The sequence below is a fragment of the Pseudophryne corroboree genome, chromosome 11, assembly GCF_028390025.1.
Source record: "Pseudophryne corroboree isolate aPseCor3 chromosome 11, aPseCor3.hap2, whole genome shotgun sequence".
NCBI classification, from domain to species: domain Eukaryota; kingdom Metazoa; phylum Chordata; class Amphibia; order Anura; family Myobatrachidae; genus Pseudophryne; species Pseudophryne corroboree.
The window spans coordinates 29,536,776-29,557,792 of record NC_086454.1 but is presented as its reverse complement, the minus strand read 5'-3'; the positions used below and the strand labels follow the sequence as shown (position 1 = coordinate 29,557,792).

The window sequence follows — 21,017 nt, the reverse complement described above, 5'->3', positions numbered from 1 at the left end:
GTCTCTCTCCCTGTCGTCACTGTCTCTCTCCCTGTCGTCACTGTCTCTCTCCCTGTCGTCACTCTGGCTGTCCCTGCTGTCACAATTTCAGCTCATTCAGTGTGCTACAATGTGAGTTTCAGCTCATTCAGTGTGCTACAATGTGAATTTCGGCTCATTCAGTGTGCTACAATGTGAATGTCGGCTCATTCAGTGTGCTACAATGTGAATTTCGGCTCATTCAGTGTGCTACAATGTGAATTTCGGCTCATTCAGTGTGCTACAATGTGAATTTCGGCTCATTCAGTGTGCTATAATGTGAATTTCGGCTCATTCAGTGTGCTTCAATGTGAATGTCGGCTCATTCAGTGTGTTACAATGTGAATTTTGGATCATTCAGTGTGCTATAATGTGAATTTCGGCTCATTCAGTGTGCTATAATGTGAATTTCGGCTCATTCAGTGTGTTACAATGTGAATTTTGGATCATTCAGTGTGCTACAATGTGAATTTCGGCTCACTCAGTGTGCTACAATGTGAATTTTGGCTCATTCAGTGTGCTACAATGTGAATTTCGGCTCATTCAGTGTGCTACAATGTGAATTTTGGCTCATTCAGTGTGCTACAATGTGAATTTCGGCTCATTCAGTGTGCTATAATGCGAATTTCAGCTCATTCAGTGTGCTACAAGGTGAAAGGGGCACCAGTACTAGATAGTATAAGGGGTTCTACTACACGGGACACGCCCCTTTGGGTGACCACGCCCCCTTTCTGGAGCGTGTGCGCCTTCGGCGCGCGCATAATTACATCCTTGACTTTTGCATACCCCCACTTCAAAATTTCCACTTCGACCACTGTTGTGTCCTATATTTCATGGAATGACCCCAATATGTATTTCAGTACCAATATAAGTATCAAAGGGGGCAACATATTTTGTTATTAGCTCTGGGCACCATCAATCCTTGTAGCTCCTCACGCAGTGGCAATATAACTGCGCCTAATGTGGGGGATCTTGGTAGGCTTTAGGCCCTGATCTTGATAGGCTTTAGGCCCTGATCTTGGTAGGCTTTAGGCTCTGATCTTGGTAGGCTTTAGGCTCTGATCTTGGTAGGCTTTAGGCTCTGATCTTGGTAGGCTTTAGGCCCTGATCTTGGTAGGTTTTAGGCCCTGATCTTGATAGGCTTTAGGCCCTGATCTTAGTAGGCTTTAGGCTCTGATCTTGGTAGGCTTTAGGCTCTGATCTTGGTAGGCTTTAGGCCCTGATCTTGGTTGGCTTTAGGCCCTGATCTTGGTAGGCTTTAGGCCCTAATCTTGGTAGGTTTTAGGCCCTGATCTTAGTAGGCTTTAGGCCCTGATCTTAGTAGGCTTTAGGCCCTGATCTTGTTAGGCTTTAGGCCCTGATCTTGGTTGGCTTTAGGCCCTGATCTTGGTAGGCTTTAGGCCCTGATCTTGGTAGGCTTTAGGCCCTGATCTTAGTAGGCTTTAGGCCCTGATCTTGATAGGCTTTAGGCCCTGATCTTGGTAGGCTTTAGGCCCTGATCTTGGTAGGCTTTAGGCTCTGATCTTGGTAGGCTTTAGGCCCTGATCTTGGTAGGCTTTAGGCCCTGATCTTGATAGGCTTTTGGTCCTGATCTTGATAGGCTTTAGACCCTGATCTTGATAGGCTTTAGGCCCTGATCTTGGTAGGCTTTAGGCCCTTATCTTGGTAGAGCAGATATGTGAAGGCTCCATAATTAAGGAACAGTCTAACGGCACCAGCAAGCTCACAGCTATACACTGATTGCACGACCAGCCGCTACGTCCCCAGCTTAGATGCCGTCATAGAGCGTAAAAGTCCATTTGTTTAGCACTTGCAGCAGAAGCAGGGAATAGACAATCTGATGGAACCAGACGGTTCTCTGTATTGTACTGAATTTACCATATCCGCAAGCTGCAGTTACCATCTATATCAGTGGAAAATTCTGCTTCTACCACTTCTTTCACTTCTTTCCACCTGCAATTAAATATATGCTACATTTACTGTGTTTCAGACCCGGATAGTGGCCCTCATTCCGAGTCGATCGCTCGCCAGCTGCTTTTAGCAGCAGTGCAAACGCTAGGCCGCCGCCCTCTGGGAGTGTATCTTAGCTTAGCAGAAGTGCGAACGAAAGGATCGCAGAACTGCTCGAAAATCTTTTCATACAGATTCTGAGCAGCTCAAAACCTACTCCTACCTTGCGATCACTTCAGTCAGTTTAGTTCCGGCTTTGACGTCACAAACACGCCCTGCGTTCGGCCAGCCACTCCCCCGTTTCCCCAGACACACCTGCGTTTTTACCTGTCACGCCTGCGTTTTTTAGCACACTCCCTGAAAACGGCCAGTTACCACCCAGAAACACCCACTTCCTGTCAATCACTCACCGTTCAACAGAGCGACAGAAAAGCGTTGCTCGACCTTGTGTAAAACTGCATAGTTTTGGGTGAAAGTACTTTGCACGTGCGTACTGCGGCCCGTACGATACGCATGCGCAGAAATGCCGCTTTTTCACCTAATCGCCGCGCTGCGACCGAAAGCAGCTAGCGATCAACTTGGAATGAGGGCCTGTGTCCGCAGGTGAAAGGACACAGAGGACCATTGGATCAGCCATCAGAAACAATCATGTGATGACGGAACCATTGCAATCCCAACACTGAATGCAAAAAACTTTTTCCATTGACTCAAACAACATTGGATAGATAGGGAGGGTGTCTAACTTGCATCTGTTATTTCCTAGCAATGGGACAAACATTGCAATCAGGTCTTTGCTCAGTATAGCAGGGTAGAGCTGCTCGATTTATACACAGTAAAAAATTATTTCATGCAAAACCCAAACAGCACAAAAGCACAGTAAATACTGAAGATCCGGTGTTACCGGTCACCGGCAATAACATAATAGAAGTAAATGCACAATGTAAGACAACGGAAGCTGAAACAAGAGGAAATGTGATGAGCCCAGTGATCTAACTCTCTGAGCACCTGCCTGACAGAACGTGATGGACTTACAGTGATATTTGTGTGCACCAACACCAGCTGAGCCCAGTGATCTAACGCTCAGAGCACCTGCCTGATAGAATGTGATGGGCTCACAGTGATATTTGTGTGCACCAACACCAGCAGAACCCAGTGATCTAACTTTCCGAGCACCTACCTTACAGAACGTGATAGACTCACAGTGATATTTGTGTGCACCAATACCAGCTGAGCCCAGTGATCTACTCTCCAAGCACCTGCCTGACAGAACGTGATGGACTCACAGTAATATTTGTGTGCACCAACACCAGCTGAGCCCAGTGATCTAACTCTCTGAGCGCCTGCCTCATAGAATGCAACGGATTCACAGTGATATTTGTGTGCACCAACACCAGTTGTACCCAGTGATCTAACCCTCCGAGCACCTGTCTGATAAAAGTTGATGGACTCACAGTGATATTTGTGTGCACCAGCATCAGCTGCACCAAGAGAGGAAATCATGGGCTTGTTCTGAGTCGGACGCATCTGCGGGCACTTTTCCACATGTCCGTGGCAGCCTACTTCATGCCATGAAGACTTCCTACACGCCTGCCACACTCAGAATTGGAATAGTTCACGGCCCAGAAACACCCATTTTACAGAAAGTGTGCTACGACGATGGACATATCAATCCTTACACACCAGCGTTCTTCATACATACGCATAAGCCTGATATGGCACATGCGCAGTCACCAAACTCTTCCTTTGGTGCATGCGCAGTGTGTGGACATCTGGGAGATTCGTCCGCCTTACCCCTTGTGTCTAACTTAGGACGAATATATGTTGTACTATAATGATCCCATTGGGCACTGGCAGTGGTCAGATGATTCCTTGTTCTACACAGACACTCACAGAGATATACATATACAGTAATAGAAGATTACCTATTAGAGCTTATTTATTCTGTACGAGGATGTTAGGCTCACAAATAAAATATCTGCATAAAGCTAAGAGCCAGAGGGTTCTGCAAATATTTCTGAAGTATGTGACTTAGGAACATCACACCAGCCCTGTGTGTGTGTGACGGTGCCCCAGGAGAACAGGTGGATGGAGCAGAGATACGAGTCTGTCACCCAAGAGAATAATCGAATGGATTAGAGTGTACAAGCCTGTGCCCCAGGAGAACAGGTGAGTGGATCACAGTGTACAAACCTGTGCCCCATCAGAATAGGTGAATGGATTAGAACATTGGTTCCCAAACGCGGTCCTCAAGGCAGCCCAACAGTCCAGGTTTTAAGGATATCCATGCTTAGGCACAGGTGACTTAATCACTAAACTATTTTTTCCCCAAAAAAAACGCTCCAAAATTCTGGGTTTTTTTAATGAGTGAATGAGGCTGACAGCGGCAGCTGCGAGAAGTTTCACTTCCCTGCAGCTGCACACACTGTATCTGACTGGTCGCATCAGTGTCCCCCACAGTCACATTTCAGGGAGAAAATAATGTTAAGGACGCATAATACAAGCAATACTCGTATTATTTGCATTATCTCTAGCTTCCGCGCCTCTCACGACCAGCTGCGTATACCGGAAAACGCCACCACCACACATCTCCACTGCGCCCAAACAGGACAGGTCTCAGGTGGCTGTGACTGCAAGTACATGTTTTACAGCCAGGGAAGAGTCACATTCCCTATGTAGAATTGCCTGTACCAGTAACACAGGGTAATAACCCTGAGATTCTGCCACGGCGTGATATTACTACATGCGCTGTAAGTTAGGCCTCCTTTCCCTTCAGACATTTGCTTTGTCTCCTGGAAAGAAATACAGAGTTTTGTTTTTTTCCATGTTAGATTTCGTTAGGAAAAAATGGTCTTAAGTAAAAACCACAGCCCAGCAATTTCCCCCTACACGTCCCTGTTTTATTTAGCCAGCTGCCAAAAATATGCTGCTTTATAATAAAGACTGGCCAGGATTAAGGAGCGCACTGAACCGCGTGGAAAACCAGAGGAAAATTAAAACAGAAACTACAAAATTCCGGCGTCTCAAGTAGAAACCTCATGCCTCCTTTAGGAGCCTATCCAAATAACGGTCTGCTCTATAGAACGGATTATAGGGAGAATACTTTGAAGGGACATCATCCATTTCCAAGATCTTTATAATTCAATATAAATGTACTATTTTACATGTCTTTTGCTCTTTACTGAGAAGCGGATGTCCAGGTCAGCCATATTGTTGTTAGGCGGAAATCCGGCACTCTCCACAGCTGCTGCACATAGTGGCCAGCAGTAAACAATGTTGGATGATGATGTGTGTGCAGGTGTTGATATTGCAGAGTTATATAGGCCCCAGTGGATGACTCAAACTCTGAACAGCACAGTTACTTAGCCAGTGGTGTTGGTTTGTCGTTGATAACTGATATAGCCGTACTCACTGTTACATGTACTCTGATGATGGAGCTAAGCTTAAGCGTAGAGGGGTAGGAATGCTAGAACAGCTTCATATGCAGAAAACACTACACAGTCCCTTACAAAGTAAAGAAACAAGACTCCCCACTCTTTGCACATGCACTGTAGAGGTCTCGGTGACCATCTTGGGATATGGCATGAAGCCTCCCTACAGAACAGAAAGATTGAAATCTGTGCAATAGCGCACTTCTCTTTCAACAAATAGGACATACAGGCGAGGATGGGGGCACAGTTAATTCTATAATCACCAAAACACTATGACAGCCTCCCTGGATATTGAAATACAGACAGCACTTTAACCACACAGGGCCTGTATACATACGATACATAGAAACTGCCATTCTGCCGCTTTGGAGGGAGCGGTTACTACTAAATAAAGAAAACAAACATTAAAGGCAGGAATGGTTTTCACAATGTGACACAAGGATTTGCAAATCCTGGAATATCCCACATGGATCCCAAGGCAGGACCAAGATTCTGACTAAGCTTCAGCGTATGCAGAATGACAGCGGACTGCTACCGTCATCGCAACCCGCGATAATCGGTGACCTGAGGCCGTGTTCCCAGCACTGGGATCTGGCAGCTACATGCAGGATGCCTCTATCTCCTACACACGTCTCCCGCTGCATTTGCATTTTCTTTGCACAGAAATGCAGTCGCAGCTTTGCGTTTTCCTGCGGCTGAGCAATTACTTACAAATCGGAATCAGGCCCAAAGTGCAGAACCTCTGATAACCCCGACTGACGAATGAGAATCATGTATTTAAAAGGGTTTAAAATAGTATAATATATCCAATAAAAACATTTAATCAGAAAAGCAGATAGATGGGTGTAATAAGGAGGAACATGTATGCTGAGGTATTAGTGATGTAGGACATGCCACTAACAGCCACTAACAGCCCTGTCCTTATGGCCACTAGCAGCCTCTTACAGCCCTGTCCTCATGGCCACTAGCAGCCTCTTACAGCCCTGTCCTTATGGCCACTAACAGCCTCTTAAAGACCTGTCCTTATGGCCACTAACAGCCCCCTACACTGTCCTTATGGCCACTAACAGCCCTGTCCTTATGGCCACTAACAGCCTCCTACGGCCCTGTCCTTATGGCCACTAACAGCCCACTACAGCCCTGTCCTTATGGCCACTAACAGCCCCCTACAGCCCTGTCCTTATGGTCACTAACAGCCTCTTACAGCCCTGTCCTTATGGCCACTAGCAGCCTCCTACGGCCCTGTCCTTATGGCCACTAACAGCCCACTACAGCCCTGTCCTTATGGCCACTAACAGCCCCCTACAGCCCTGTCCTTATGGTCACTAACAGCCTCTTACAGCCCTGTCCTTATGGCCACTAGCAGCCTCCTACGGCCCTGTCCTTATGGCCACTAACAGCCCCCTATACTGTCCTTATGGCCACTAACAGCCCCCTACAGCCCCGTCCTTATGGCCACTAACAGCCCCCTTCACTGTCCTTATGGCCACTAAAACTCCCTACACTGTCCTTATGGCCACTAACAGCCCTCTACACTGTCCTTATGGCCACTAACAGCCCCCTACACTGTCCTTATGGCCCCTAACAGCCCCTACACTGTTCTTATGGTCACTAACAGCCTCCTACACTGTCCTTATGGCCACTAACAGCCCCTACACTGTCCTTATGGCCACTAACAGCTCCCTACACTGTCCTTATGGCCACTAAAACTCCCTACACTGTCCTTATGGCCACTAACAGCCCCCATACACTGTCCTTATGGTCACTAACAGCCCCCTACACTGTCCTTATGGTCACTAACAGCCCCCTACACTGTCCTTATGGTCACTAACAGCCCCCTACACTGTCCTTATGGTCCCTAACAGCCCCCTACACTGTCCTTATGGCCCCCTAACAGCCCCTTACACTGTCCTTATGGTCACTAACTGCCCCCTACACTGTCCTAATGGTCACTAACAGCCCCCTACACTGTCCTTATGGTCACTAACAGCCCCCTACACTGTCCTTATGGTCACTAACAGCCCCCTACACTGTCCTTATGGCTCCTCAGCCCCCTACACTGTCCTTATGGTCACTAACAGCCCCCTACACTGTCCTTATGGTCACTAACAGCTCCCTACACTGTCCTTATGGGCACTAACAGCTCCTACACTGTCCTTATGGTCACTAACAGCCCATACACTGTCCTTATGGCCACTAACAGCCCCTTACACTGTCCTTATGGTCACTAACAGCTCACTACACTGTCCTTATGGTCACTAACAGCTCACTACACTGTCCTTATGGTCACTAACAGCCCCCTACACTGTCCTTATGGTCACTAACAGCCCCCTAAACTGTCCTTATGGTCACTAACAGCCTCCTACACTGTCCTTATGGTCACTAACAGCCCCCTACACTGTTCTTATGGTCACTAACAGCCCCCTACACTGTCCTTATGGCCACTTACAGCCCCTACACTGTCCTTATGGCCACTAACAGCCCCTTACACTGTCCTTATGGTCACTAACAGCCCCCTACACTGTCCTTATGGCCACTAACAGCCCCCTACACTGTCCTTATGGCCACTTACAGCCCCCTACACTGTCCTTATAGCCACTAACAGCCCCTTACACTGTCCTTATGGTCACTAACAGCTCACTACACTGTCCTTATGGCCACCAACAGTCTCCTATGCTCTCCTATACATTCATCTGGCAGTCAGAAATATATTAGGAGGGTTACATGGGCAGCAGTGCAACTAGAAGGTGGCATTAATAAGTCCAGCTGCACGTGGCTCGTACCTCTTTGACTGCATTCTGCAGCTTGTACTGAGTGTCCTCCATCAGCTCCTCCACTTCCCTGAACATATCACCCAGGCTGGAATCCATCAAATCATCATCGAAGTCTGGAGATCTAGGAGTTGGAGATGCAGCCGCGAAGCCCAGAGCCAGCGCGACCAGGAAGGTCCCGGAGAGACGTAATGTAGGGCTCATCCTGACAGCACGTCCAGACAGGAGGAGGATGCTGGTTCCTAGATCTGCAGCACAAGAGGGAGGCAAGACATCAGTGACTGAACCACAACACTCAGTCTGAGACACACACAGGCGGTGACACGCTGTGCCGTGGTCCTGGACATGGTGGGACTAAACATGGTGCCATGAGCCCTGTCCTTATGCCAAATGGAAATACTGATGAACATTCCAACAACTTGGTGACTCCTAGTTATGTACAGTAAGATCTGGTTGGGGGGGGGGGGAATGCAGCCAATATTTTCTCCCAGCTGCACAGGATGGTGGTGCCCTTAGAACCATCCAGCTATAGAGAATGTTATATAATTCAGTAAATTGCAAACAGTAACAGGTAATGTAGAGGGGTGAGGCACCGACGTACTGACCAGTAACATATAATATCGAGGGGTGAGGCACCGACGTACTGACCAGTAACAGACAATGCAGGGGGGTGAGGCACCGACGTACTGACCAGTAACAGATAATCTAGAGATGGTCAGGCACCGACGTACTGACCAGTAACATATAATATCGAGGGGTGAGGCACCGACGTACTGACCAGTAACAGACAATGCAGGGGGGTGAGGCACCGACGTACTGACCAGTAACAGATAATCTAGAGGGGTGAGGCACCGACATACTGACTAGTAACAGATAATGCAGAGGGGTGAGGCACGGACGTACTGACCAGTAACAGATAATCTAGAGGGGTGAGGCACCAACATACTGACCAGTAACATATAATCTAGAGGGGTGAGGCACCGACATACTGACCAGTAACAGATAATCTAGAGGGGTGAGGCACCGACATACTGACCAGTAACAGCTAATCTAGAGGGGTGAGGCACCGACGTACTGACTAGTAACAGATAATGCAGGGGGTGAGGCACCGACATAATGACCAGTAACATATAATCTAGAGGGGTGAGGCACCGACGTACTGACCAGTAACAGATAATCTAGAGGGGTGAGGCACCAACATACTGACCAGTAAAACAGATAATCATCTAGAGGGATGAGGCACCGATGTACTGACCAGTAACAGATAATCTAGAGGGGTGAGGCAATGACATACTGACCAGTAACAGACAATGGAGGGGGGTGAGGCAGCAACGTACTGACCAGTAACAGATAATCTAGAGGGGTGAGGCACCAATGTACTGACCAGTAACAGATAATCTAGAGAGGTGAGGCACCGACATACTGACTAGTAACAGATAAAGCAGAGGGTTGAGGCACCGACATACTGACCAGTAACAGATAATGCAGAAGGGTGAGGTACCAGGAACAGATAATGCAGAGGAGTGAGGCACCAGGAATAGATAACGCAGCACAGTGACCAGCACACAGCAACACTCTATCTGTCAATCTTACTTAATATAATGTGGGTCACACATTGTACCCTGTATAGAGGCACAGCCCCCCCCCCATACTGAGCACTAGCTGTGCCCCACCCCCACATCACGGAGACCCCGGGACTGACCTGAGATGCAGCCGGCAACGGAACCCGACTCCTGGATGATCACAGACAGCGCTCAGAAGCAGCAGCAGCAGCAGAGGCTCTTGCAGGACACGCCCACTAATCTGCATACTGACTCATCATAGGCCGAGACTAGACGCTATGTCAGAGAAGAACACACGCAGCACAGTAATACAATGTAACACAGCACACACAGTAGTTGCATAATATCACTCCTATACAATGTAACACACACATTTTATATATATATATATATATATATATATATATATATATATATATATAGATAGATATATATAGATAGATATATATATAGATATATATATAGATATATAGATATATATCGATATATAGATATATATAGATATATAGATATGGGTGTGGTATTGAAAGTTGACAGTAACTAGGTCGACAATGTCTAGGTCGACCACTATTGGTCGACAGTAACTAGGTCGACAGGGTGTCTAGGTCGACGGTCTTTAGGTCGACATGTTCTAGGTCGACATGAGTTTTTAATGTTATTTTGGTGTCGTTTTCTTCGTAGAGTGACCGGGAACCCCAATTAGTGCACCGCGTTCGCTCGCCATGCTTCGGGCATGGTGCCTTCACTCCGCTACCGCTTCGCTCGACACAGATTACCATTCCAATCGTAGTCCACGTGGATCGTTAAGTATGAAAAGGTTCAAAAAAAGAAAAAATTTGTGAAAAACTCATGTCAACCTTTTGACCTGTCGACCTAGAACATGTCGACCTAAAGACCCTGTCGACCTAGACACCATGTCGACCTATTTACTGTCGACCAATAGTGGTCGACCTATACATATACATAGTGGGGTATTCAGTTGTTTGAAAAGTCGATTGGGTGTCTGTTTTTTCCTGTCTATTAGATAGGAAAAAACAGACACCCAACTGACTTTTCCAACAATTAACTACCGCCCATAGAGTTCCCATATACAATTTAACACAACAGACAGTCCCCATATACAGTGTCACACAATGTGCAGGTTCCTCAAGTCCAAAATCACACACACAAACACACAATGGAGTTTTAGTTCATGTATTGATCAATGCAGGGCAGAAATTAGGATTTTCACCACCCAGGGCAAGACAGGCACGCACATTGCACCAAGTAGTAGCTTATACACATTGCATCAGGTAACCCTTTATACACATTGCGCCAGGTAGAGCCCCTGATACACATTGCCCCAGGTAGCCCCTTATATACATTGCACCAGTTAGCCCCTTATACACATTGCTCCAGGTAGAGCCCCTTATATACATTGCGCCAGGTAGAGACTCTTATACACATTGTACCAGATAGAGCCTCTTATACACGTTACGCCAGTTAGAACCCTGTAGCCCTTTATACACATTGCGCCAGGTAGCCCCTTATACACATTGTGCCAGGTAGAGACCCGTATACACATTGTGCCAGGTATCCCCTTATACATATTGCACCAGGTAGAGCCTTTTATACACATTGTGCCAGGTAGCAGCTTATACACATTGCGCCAGGTAGCCGCTTATACATACTGCACCAGGTAGAGCCCTTATACACATTGCACCAGGTAGCAGCTTATACACATTGCACCAGATATCCCCTTATACATTGTGCCAGGTAGAGCCCCTTATACACATTGCGCCAGGTAGCCCCTTATACACATTGCGCAGGGAGAGCCTCTTATACATGCTTCACCAGGTAGAGCCCCTTATACACATTGTGCCAGTTAGCGCCTTATACACATCGTGCCAGGTAGCCCCTGATACACATTGCGCCAGGTAGAGCCCCTGATACACATTGTGGCAGGTAGCCCATTATACACATTGCACCAGGTGACTTATTATCATGATGTCAGCACTTGCTTCCCGGCTCCTACTTAGTGAGCCCCCCCAAAGTAAGAGCTTTCCCTGAGTCTACTAATGTGCTGCATAATATTGCCATGTCCACCTGCTTTTTCTGTAACCCCCCCCCCCCCCCCTTTTATTTTTTTTATTTTTCGGGGACGACGACACTATGATTAATAATTATTAATATAATAATGATGTTCTTATATGGATTATAACCCTGGCCCTCCAGAATGTGGTCTGATGGTGTAACGTCTTGGCTCATAGTAGCATTGTCCCGTGATGGGGTGGGATACTCCCAGCTGGTCCCAGATGTGTACAGACTCTGCTGCAGTTGGAGAAAGTATTGTGATTATAGTGATTGCTAATCAGCCAAACCGTCTCCTTCCAGAGGAAATCACTGACTGGCGAGGTAACTAGAGAGCGGGGGGCGGGATCATGTCATTCTAGGATTCCTGACCTAAAGTAACGGCATACGGGCCTGCCTCAGAGATGGACGCTGTTTGCTGCTGCAACTTTGGATGCAAAAATATGTTAATGCAGCAGGAGGTGTCTGAAGAAAAACGACTCCTTCTGCCGACACCGCGATCCGAGTGCTGAGCCTTCATCGGATCACCAGCACGATGGAACGTGCGCAGTCCATCCACCATGGGAGTTGAACGCTGAATCAGACCCTAAGTTCGGAAACCTGAGACCAATGAAACATTATCTTCCTTGTAATTCCTGAACATTTATAATTCCAAATAATTCTTATATGTTATTATGTCTCTTTATAAGGAATATACACAATAGATACAATGCACTTATATCCATTACTCTCTCGCCAGTAACAATCAGCCAATACAGTCACATATAACACACAATGCAGTAATATATATACAGTACAATGTGGTTTCACACTGCCCAGTTATAGAAACAAAAACACAATACAGCTGTACACTACACAGTCACACAATAATGTCAACCTAAACCCTTATATAACACACAGTACAGTCACACAACAGTTATATACAATATTGGCACAATCATACAACACACCTATAATGTTATCACTATCACACATTATATATATTAGCATTGAGTATTGGCGCGGAGCTCCGGTGATGCGAATCGCGTCTGTACTACCCCTACCGTTTCGCTAGGGAAGTTGTCGCTTCTCGGCCTTTTGGCTAAGATCAAGTGTAGTACCTGCTTGAGGGAAACACTTGGTGGAGTACCTGTTCTTACACTGCGAGCGTGAGTGGTTCCTAGTGTGGAATGGAGAAACACCTTGTGGAGTACCATGCTGGGGTGTGGCAAAGCCTCTGGTCGAGAGTGGAGAAAAACTGGGCTTAGTATCCGCTACCTTCTTAGGGGTTGAAATAGGACCCTTTACATTGAGCGGGAACGGCCTGGTCTAGTATCTACTCTCGTAATGGGGGTTGACCCTGGCACAGAGTGGGTATGAAGCTTGGTCTGGCTGAGAGGTCGGGAGCAGCTAGAAGCTCGAGGTATTTTGTGCCCCTGGAACTGGAAGGGACAGGGGTGCCAGAAATGCACTGGGAATTCGGACCACCAATGCACGAAGGCACTTTAGCACTTAACACTTCAACCCTTCCTGTCTGCACCCACTTTCCTTTGCCCTGGCCTTCTGGCTGAGGCTTATTTATTTATTTATTTATTTATTTATTCACGCATGTGTTTTGCACTCTTGCACTACACTAGCACTTATTTATGTTTTTAGTTTGTCACGTCACTTTTTTTGTTTGGGGCTTAGGTGAGACCCTTAAGGGCCACCCTCTCTCCTAAGTTGCCGAGGTCCTCTCCTTTTGGGGAGGGCCAGAAGCTGTTTTCGATCCCCAGGGGGAAGCTTCGGCCAACCTTGGGTATACACGAGGGTCCCTCTGCGCTTCAGCAAGGGGGGACCCACAGTCCCTTTTTCCCCTCAGTAGGCCTTTTGGCTCTGGGGGTTTGGGGAGTAATGAGGCCCTTCTCCTTTTGGAGAGGGTCCAAGAACCTACGCCCCCAGCACGTTTGGTCACAGACACTGGATGATGAAGCCACACACCTCGGGCTTTAAGTAAAAAAAAAAAAAGTTGTCAGATTGAAGGAGAGGAAGTAGCACTGAGTCAGATCGGGTGTAGTATTGTATGCCGGTGGTCGGGCTCCCGGCGACCAGCATACCGGTGCCGGGAGCCCAACTGCCGGCATACCGACAGTGTGGCGAGCGCAAATGAGCCCCTTGCGGGCTCGCTGCGCTCGCCATGCTGCGGGCATGGTGGCGCGCTATGCACGTCACGCTATTTTATTCTCCCTCCAGGGGGGTCGTGGACCCCCACGAGGGAGAATAAGTGTCGGTATGCCGGCTGTCAGGATCCCGGCGCCGGTATACTGTGCGCCGGGATCACGACAGCCCGCATACTGAAGACCACCCAGTCAGATCATAGAACATTACAGAAACACTATAGACATATAACACAGTCAAATACAGTAAGGTTACACACTTCATAGAATACAGGGGCTGATTCTGAGTCAGACAAATCTTTTGCCGCAGTTGAGCGTTTATGCTAATGGCACTACAAAGTCCTTCCCTGGCGTACACCCGTGTGGCCGAATGTGCACGGACTGTCAGTGTCTGCATATGCTATAATGGGTGGTCTTCTGTTTGCCGGCGGTCGGGCTCCCGGCGCTCAGTATACCGGCGCCGGGAGCCCGACAGCCGGAATACCGACAATTATTTTCCCTCGTGGGGGTCCACGACCCCCATAGAGGGAGAATAAAATAGTGTGGCGCGCGTAGCGCGCCACCGTGCCCGTAGCGTGGCGAGCGCAGCGAGCCCGCAAGGGGCTCATTTGCGCTCGCCAAGCTGTCGGTAAGCCGGCGGTCGGGCTCCCGGCGCCGGGATGCTGGTCGCCGGGAGCCCGACCGCCGGCCAGCCGTAGTGAACCCGCTATAATACCACCTGGTGCACCTTCAGACGCCACCATCAGCTGCACCGGGTGTGGTATATGCCAATAGTCATACTTTTGATGCTGACCGCGTCAACATTCATCATGTAGACCCTGACGAAATGTCGACATATTATAATGTTGACATATAATCCCCAGTGGTCACTTTATCTGCTCCTGAGCTGATGGCTGCAGCAACTCCGGTGCAGCTTCCCGGTAGTCATGTGAGAGTCACTTCAGGGCCAGACCTTTGATGCTCCAGCATTCTGGTGGGCGTTCCTCCCCTATACCTAATCCCTACGCCTAACCGTCTAGTAACTAACCCTAATCCACCTGCCACAGCCTGACCCTAATGTCAGCATCATACCTTAATGAGTTCTTTTTCATTCTCTTTAATTATATGCAAAATATTAGAACATGATCAGAATTAGGGCAGGATGCAATGACGCCCCAGATCACCGGAGCTGGACGATCTTGGACGTTTGTTTAAAGGGGTAATCACTTACAAGACAAAACCATGTGATCTCGGTCGTCATTACGTCTGCCCCATAACGCAATAAACACTAGACATTGGGGACCCTGTGTGTTTAGTTAGGCTTGAATATGTCACATATAAAAATAAAAGTGGACTCGTTAAGGTTGAACACATACTATAAATAAACTTTCATAAATACAAATTTGAACCAATTGCTATACTATTGTGTGCCCCCTCCCCCAAAGCGTACCCCTTCGTTTCTGGTTTGTGCCAACACGTGACGGATCAGATAATGTGAGCGCTCTCCGGTGTGTTATGTGGATCAGCCAGTCTCAGTAATCTCCCCGCAGTATATACATACTGCACTGTTTTTTCTAAACCAGCGTTTCGTGTTCTTTCACCTGTGATTGATGATCTTCCCCTGTAGCGACAACTGCAGTGGGTGAAAATTCCAGCGAAATACTAGGAAGGACTCAGTACAGACTGTCAGAAGGTGGATGACCAGGCGCTTCCAGCGTTATATTTACAGACGCAGCGATGACCAAGCGTAAACGGGTCTCCGCAAATCCGAATGAAACAAAACAGCAATTTCTTAGTCATTTTATTAGTTTTACACTTGTGGCTGTGCATACTGTGATAAGTCATGCTATAATGAGGCATTCCCAGCCTCGGTCCTCAAGGCACACTGACAGTGCAGGTTTTAGTGATATCCAGGCTTCAGCACAGGTGACTTAATTAGTACTTCAGTTAATTTGATTTAACCACCTGATACTTGTAGTTCCACTGCCTATGAAGAGCCACCGGTGTCTGATTTACACCAATCTCAGGGGTTGTTCTGTCATTGGTCCTCCCTGGGGAAATTGCAGTGACTCACACAAAACGCGTCAGAGCTGCACTTTATTTTATTGCCACATCTGGACCATTATCCCTATAAGGGGAGAATGGTTTCGTTTCACTCCCCTCTTTTTAGTATGCTCATCCCAGGACAAATGAGATCATTGGAGTCTTTGGGGGTCATTCAGGCCTGATTGATCGCTAGCTATTTTTTGCAGCGCTGCAATCAGATAGTCGCCGCCTCTAGGGGAGTGTATTTTTGCTTTGCAAGTGTGCGATCGCATGTGCAGCCGTGCACTGCAAAAAAGTGTTGTGCAGTTTATGAGTTGCCCAGGACTTACTCAGCCGCTGCGATCACTTCAGCCTGTCCGGTCCCGGAATTGACGTCAGACATCCGCTCTGCAAACGCTTGGACACGCCTGGACACATGCAGCGAAAAAATCTAGCGTGCGATCAGGTCTGAATGACCCCCTTTGAACTTGTGACCATATGTATCAAGCTCTTTTTTACTTAATGCAGAAACAGAGGTTTCGCCGCGATTTTCAGTATTGGGGCTGTGTAGCAATAGCCTAATACAGGCGATATCACAGAAATCGCCTGCAATGACTAATTACTGCTTCAGGACGCAGTCCCCACTAGTCTCAATAGGAACGGCAGTCTGACCCCATCTACCAAACTTAGGGCCTAATTTAGACCTGGTTGCAGCAACGCGGCAGCGATCGCAGGCTGAAGCCATATGTCTTGTGCATATGCACAACGGCCACACTGCGTATGCGCACACGAAAGCATTTCACTGGTGCGATCGCCTCTGCCTGACTGACAGGCAGAGCCGGTCGTGGGGCGGGAGGGGGCGTGCCGGCAGCATTCGGAAGACGTTGGGGATGGCTCGGTCCGGACAACGCAGGCGTGCCAGGGCTGTTGGGGCAGGTTGTGGCGGCTGCGTGATGTCACACGCAGCTGCTGGACCAAAAACATGGCGGGTAGGAGCCTGCCTCCGCAGGGAGCTACTCGCCAGGTGCAAAAGCATCACCGCTGTGCAATGCTGTCGCACTTCTGCGGGGAGGGGGAAGGGCCTGGCATGCAGGGCGGACTAGCCCTGTGGTGGGCGTCCCCCCGCATGTCAGAAAAACTGCAATTCTTCTGAGACTTAAAGAGGGTACACACAGAGAGATCTGTGCTTAAATTCTAGACTAGATTGCTTAGAAGATAAGCATGGATCTCTCCGTGTGTATATGCCCTCTGGCGTATCTACAGTATAATGGGTGCAGTGTGTGCGAGGTACACGTGACCCCAGGGTCCTGGGGGGCCCACCCGCACACACTGAACCCATTTATTTAATACTTACCTCTCTGGAGTCCCCCGTCGGATACATCCCTTCTCGGCAGCACAATAGAATTTGAACACTAGGGGGAACAAACTCTATTGCGCCTGCTGAAAACTCCGGAAAGATGGCACGGCGGCCATTTTTCCGGAGTTTCGCACATGCGCATTAGCAAAATCTTAGGAAAAATGGCTGCCACGCCGTGTTCCTAGAGGTTTGCGCATGCGCAATAGAGTCTGTTCTCATACTCTATTGCCGCTGCGGAGAAGGATGGCACCGCCGGCGGACCCAGGAGAGGTAAGTATTCAATCCTGTATAGCAGTCAGAGAGGATGGGGCAGAAGGCTGCACACGGGCCTCCTCCTCTGTTAGAACGCCCCTGTGTATGCCCCACAGCGATAGCAATGTACGGCCCCGCGCAGCGCTATCGGGTATCCGGACTCCAGGTCGACAGCAAAAAGGTCGACACACCTTAGGTCAACGCCAATTATTTGACACACCTTAGGTCGACATGGACAAAATGTCGACATGGACAAAAGGTCGACAGGAACAATGTCGACATGGAAAAAGGTCGACATGAGTTTTTCACAATTTTTTTCTTTTTTGGAACTTTTTCATACTTAACGATCCACGTGGACTATGATTGGAATGGTAATCTGTGCCGAGCGAAGCGGTAGCGGAGCGAAGGCACCATGCCCGAAGCATGGCGAGCGAAGCGAGCCATGCGAGGGGACGCGGTGCACTAATTGGGGTTCCCGGTCACTCTACGAAGAAAACGACACCAAAAAAACATAAAAAACTCATGTGGACCTTTTTCCATGTCGACCTTGTTCCTGCCGACCTTTTGTCCATGTCGACCTTTTGTCCATGTCGACTTAAGGTGTGTCGACCAATTGGCGTCGACCTAAGGTGTGTCAACAGTTTTGCTGTCGATTCTCAGTCCCAGACCCGCGCTATCGCCGGTGCTAGATTGGCCTGTGACAGATTGCTCAGCACACATCTCTCCCCGTGTGTACAGGGGATTTTGACCGGCGGGATTTGGTGAGTCAGGATGCAGAGGTATATATGGGGAGGGAAGATGATAGGTGCATATAAGGAGGTAGGAGGCAGAGGCACTCATTGGAGGGGGGGGGGGTGGCAGAGGCTTGTGTCATACAAATAAGATGGTCTTTTTTATTATGGCAAAAATGATTGCTATTAACGACATTAACTACGTCTGCCAGTAACGTGAACATTAATACCAGTTGTCTGCAGAGCGTACTGTACCTCATTCCCTCATAATATTATGTTATTGATGAAATGTCCAAAACATTCTGTACCGCCCATCTAACGAGACCATGATTACAGACAGAACTGCGCCATCCACAACCTGCGATGGACACGGTTGAGACTGCGTGCGCCTGGCAGTGCGGGTTTGCTACAAAGTAACAGGACATAGATCGTCCAGGATGCACAAACATTTATTGGCTCCAGCTGCAAATAAGTATCTCACTGTTAATAACATATTATGATAATGTGAACCTGACACAGCCTTTATTTCCACAGGCCCATCACATGCCTATCAGACACCTGCTCCCCCAGGGACAGGAGCGCAGTATCACACTGACTCTTATGCCAGGGGGTGTTCCTGCTCGGGTAGTACTGCACCTCTGTGTCAATGTGAGAACCTCCCCCCCCCCCCCCCCCCCCCCCCCCCCTCCACCCCTCCAGCTGCTGCTGTATGCCCTCCTGATGCTGATTTGGGCAATACTTCGAATAATTTAGGAAGCTACAATTTGATAAGACAACCATCATCATTACATAAACTCCCGTCGTCATCACACACCTGTGGCAGCTACATTGCTGTTCATTATTTTCCACACGGACTAAGAAACCCAATCCTGGGCCGTTCTTTCAATTGCAGAAGTCGGGATTGAAAATGCTAAATCCTGGGTGTGACCAGACGGTCCCGTACGAACAGTGGCGTAAGTTCGACCCAGTTGCCCGGAGGCAAGATAAATATTGGTGCCCCCCTATTTCCTATGTTAAGATAAATGTGTGTGTGTGTGTGTGTGTGTGTGTGTGTGTGTGTGTGTGTGTATGTAGTGTTCTGAAAAAAATTATATACTGTATTTATACATTTAATTGTCTTTTATATTAAATCACACATTTCTTAGCAGTCATTCCCAGGATTAGAACCCATGACCTGTTACACTGACAGCAGACACTTTACTGATGGAGTTATTTGCTCCTGTAGAGGAAGCATGAGAATTCTAACTATATGAAGTTACGTGTAATTTTCAGAGAAGTATCTTCATATAGTTAAAATTCTCATATTTCCTTTACAGGAGCAACAGCTTCATCAGTAAGGTGTCTGCTTCCAGTGTAATAGGTTGTGGTTTCTAATCCTGGGTATGACACTTGTAAAATGTGTATATTCAGTATAATAAAGAGGGTGTGATTTGCAGCTATCCATTAACTTAAATTCAATGGTGTCACAGAATGGGAGGAGAGGTGCCCCCCTTCAGAGCAGGAGCCCGGCGGGAGGAAATGACTCCGTTGCCTCCCAGAGTTCTGCCTCTGCGTACGAAAGCCCTCACCACTTTTGCGTCCCGTCCCCAGTACACAGAGTGGATGTCTAGGTCACGCCGGACCTGGCCACACAGAGGATTCCCGCTTTCCGTCAGTAACCGCCTGTTACTGACTCCACCCACTGCGCAGTGGGCGGGTTTATGCTGCCACCACCAGACTCCTAACCTGCTGTGGCGTCTGGAACCAAGGTACTTGCTCTGCATGCATCGACACACCGCCTTACCACACCTGTGTGGTGTTTCCGAATCCCCAAACGTTGCTTGCCTAAGCACCGCACGGTAGCAGGCCAAAGGCGGAGCTTGGAGGCGCTGGTTAGACCCCGGACAGCCGGAAAACGGAGCTAGGTTTCGCCTAGCCCTGCAGGCCACAAGTTGAAGCAGTCGTCTTGAGGCGAATGATGTTTATTTGCCCAATAATAGTTCTGAAAAGAACTTCAGCAATACAGCAAGATGTTACAGCAGAATGAAATGGTATAACACACACCTGAAGCTCACAGGCCTCCTCTTTTTATACAGTAAAACCACAAACAACAGTCCTTTCCATCCAATCAGGATATCTTACAAAATATAAATAAATAAATTACATTTTAAAAGGATATAAGTGCAAAAAAGCAATTTCCTCCTTCCTGTCACACACAAAGGGGGTCATTCCGAGTTGTTCGCTCGCAAGCTGCTTTTAGCAGCTTTGCACACGCTAAGCCGCTGCCTACTGGGAGTGAATCTTAGCTTATCAAAATTGCGAACGAAAGATTAGCAGAATTGCGAATAGACACTTCTTAGCAGTTTCTGAGTAGCTCCACACTTACTCGGCATCTGCGATCAGTTCAGTCAGTTTCGTTCCAGGTTTGACGTCACAAACACACCCAGCGTTTGCCCAGACACTCCTCCGTTTCTCCAGCCACTCCCGCGTTTTTTCCAGAAACTGTAGCGTTTTTTCGCACACACCCATAAAACGGCCTGTTTCCGCCCAGAAACACCCACTTCCTGTCAATCACATTACGATCACCAGAACGAAGAAAAAACCTTGTAATGCCGTGAGTAAAATACCTAACTGCATAGCAAATTTACTTGGCGCAGTCGCACTGCGGGCATTGCGCATGCGCATTAGCGACTAATCGCTCCGTTGCGAGAAAAAAATACCGAGCGAACAACTCGGAATGACCCCCAAAGTTCTTGTAAT

General features: G+C 48.0%; 1 protein-coding gene across 1 annotated transcript in view; it reads right to left on the bottom strand.

Annotated features, from left to right (window-relative positions):
- DKK3 (dickkopf WNT signaling pathway inhibitor 3) overlaps nucleotides 1-9,743 on the bottom strand; it is a 136,259-nt gene extending 126,516 nt beyond the window's left edge. The window contains exons 1-2 of the mRNA XM_063946427.1: nucleotides 9,638-9,743; nucleotides 8,180-8,415 (exon numbers count right to left, since the gene is read on the bottom strand). Of these exons, the coding sequence (XP_063802497.1) occupies nucleotides 8,180-8,371 (192 nt within the window). The 5' untranslated portion in view covers nucleotides 8,372-8,415; nucleotides 9,638-9,743. The remainder of the gene's footprint in view (nucleotides 1-8,179; nucleotides 8,416-9,637) is intronic.
- Nucleotides 9,744-21,017: the final 11,274 nt, after the last annotated feature.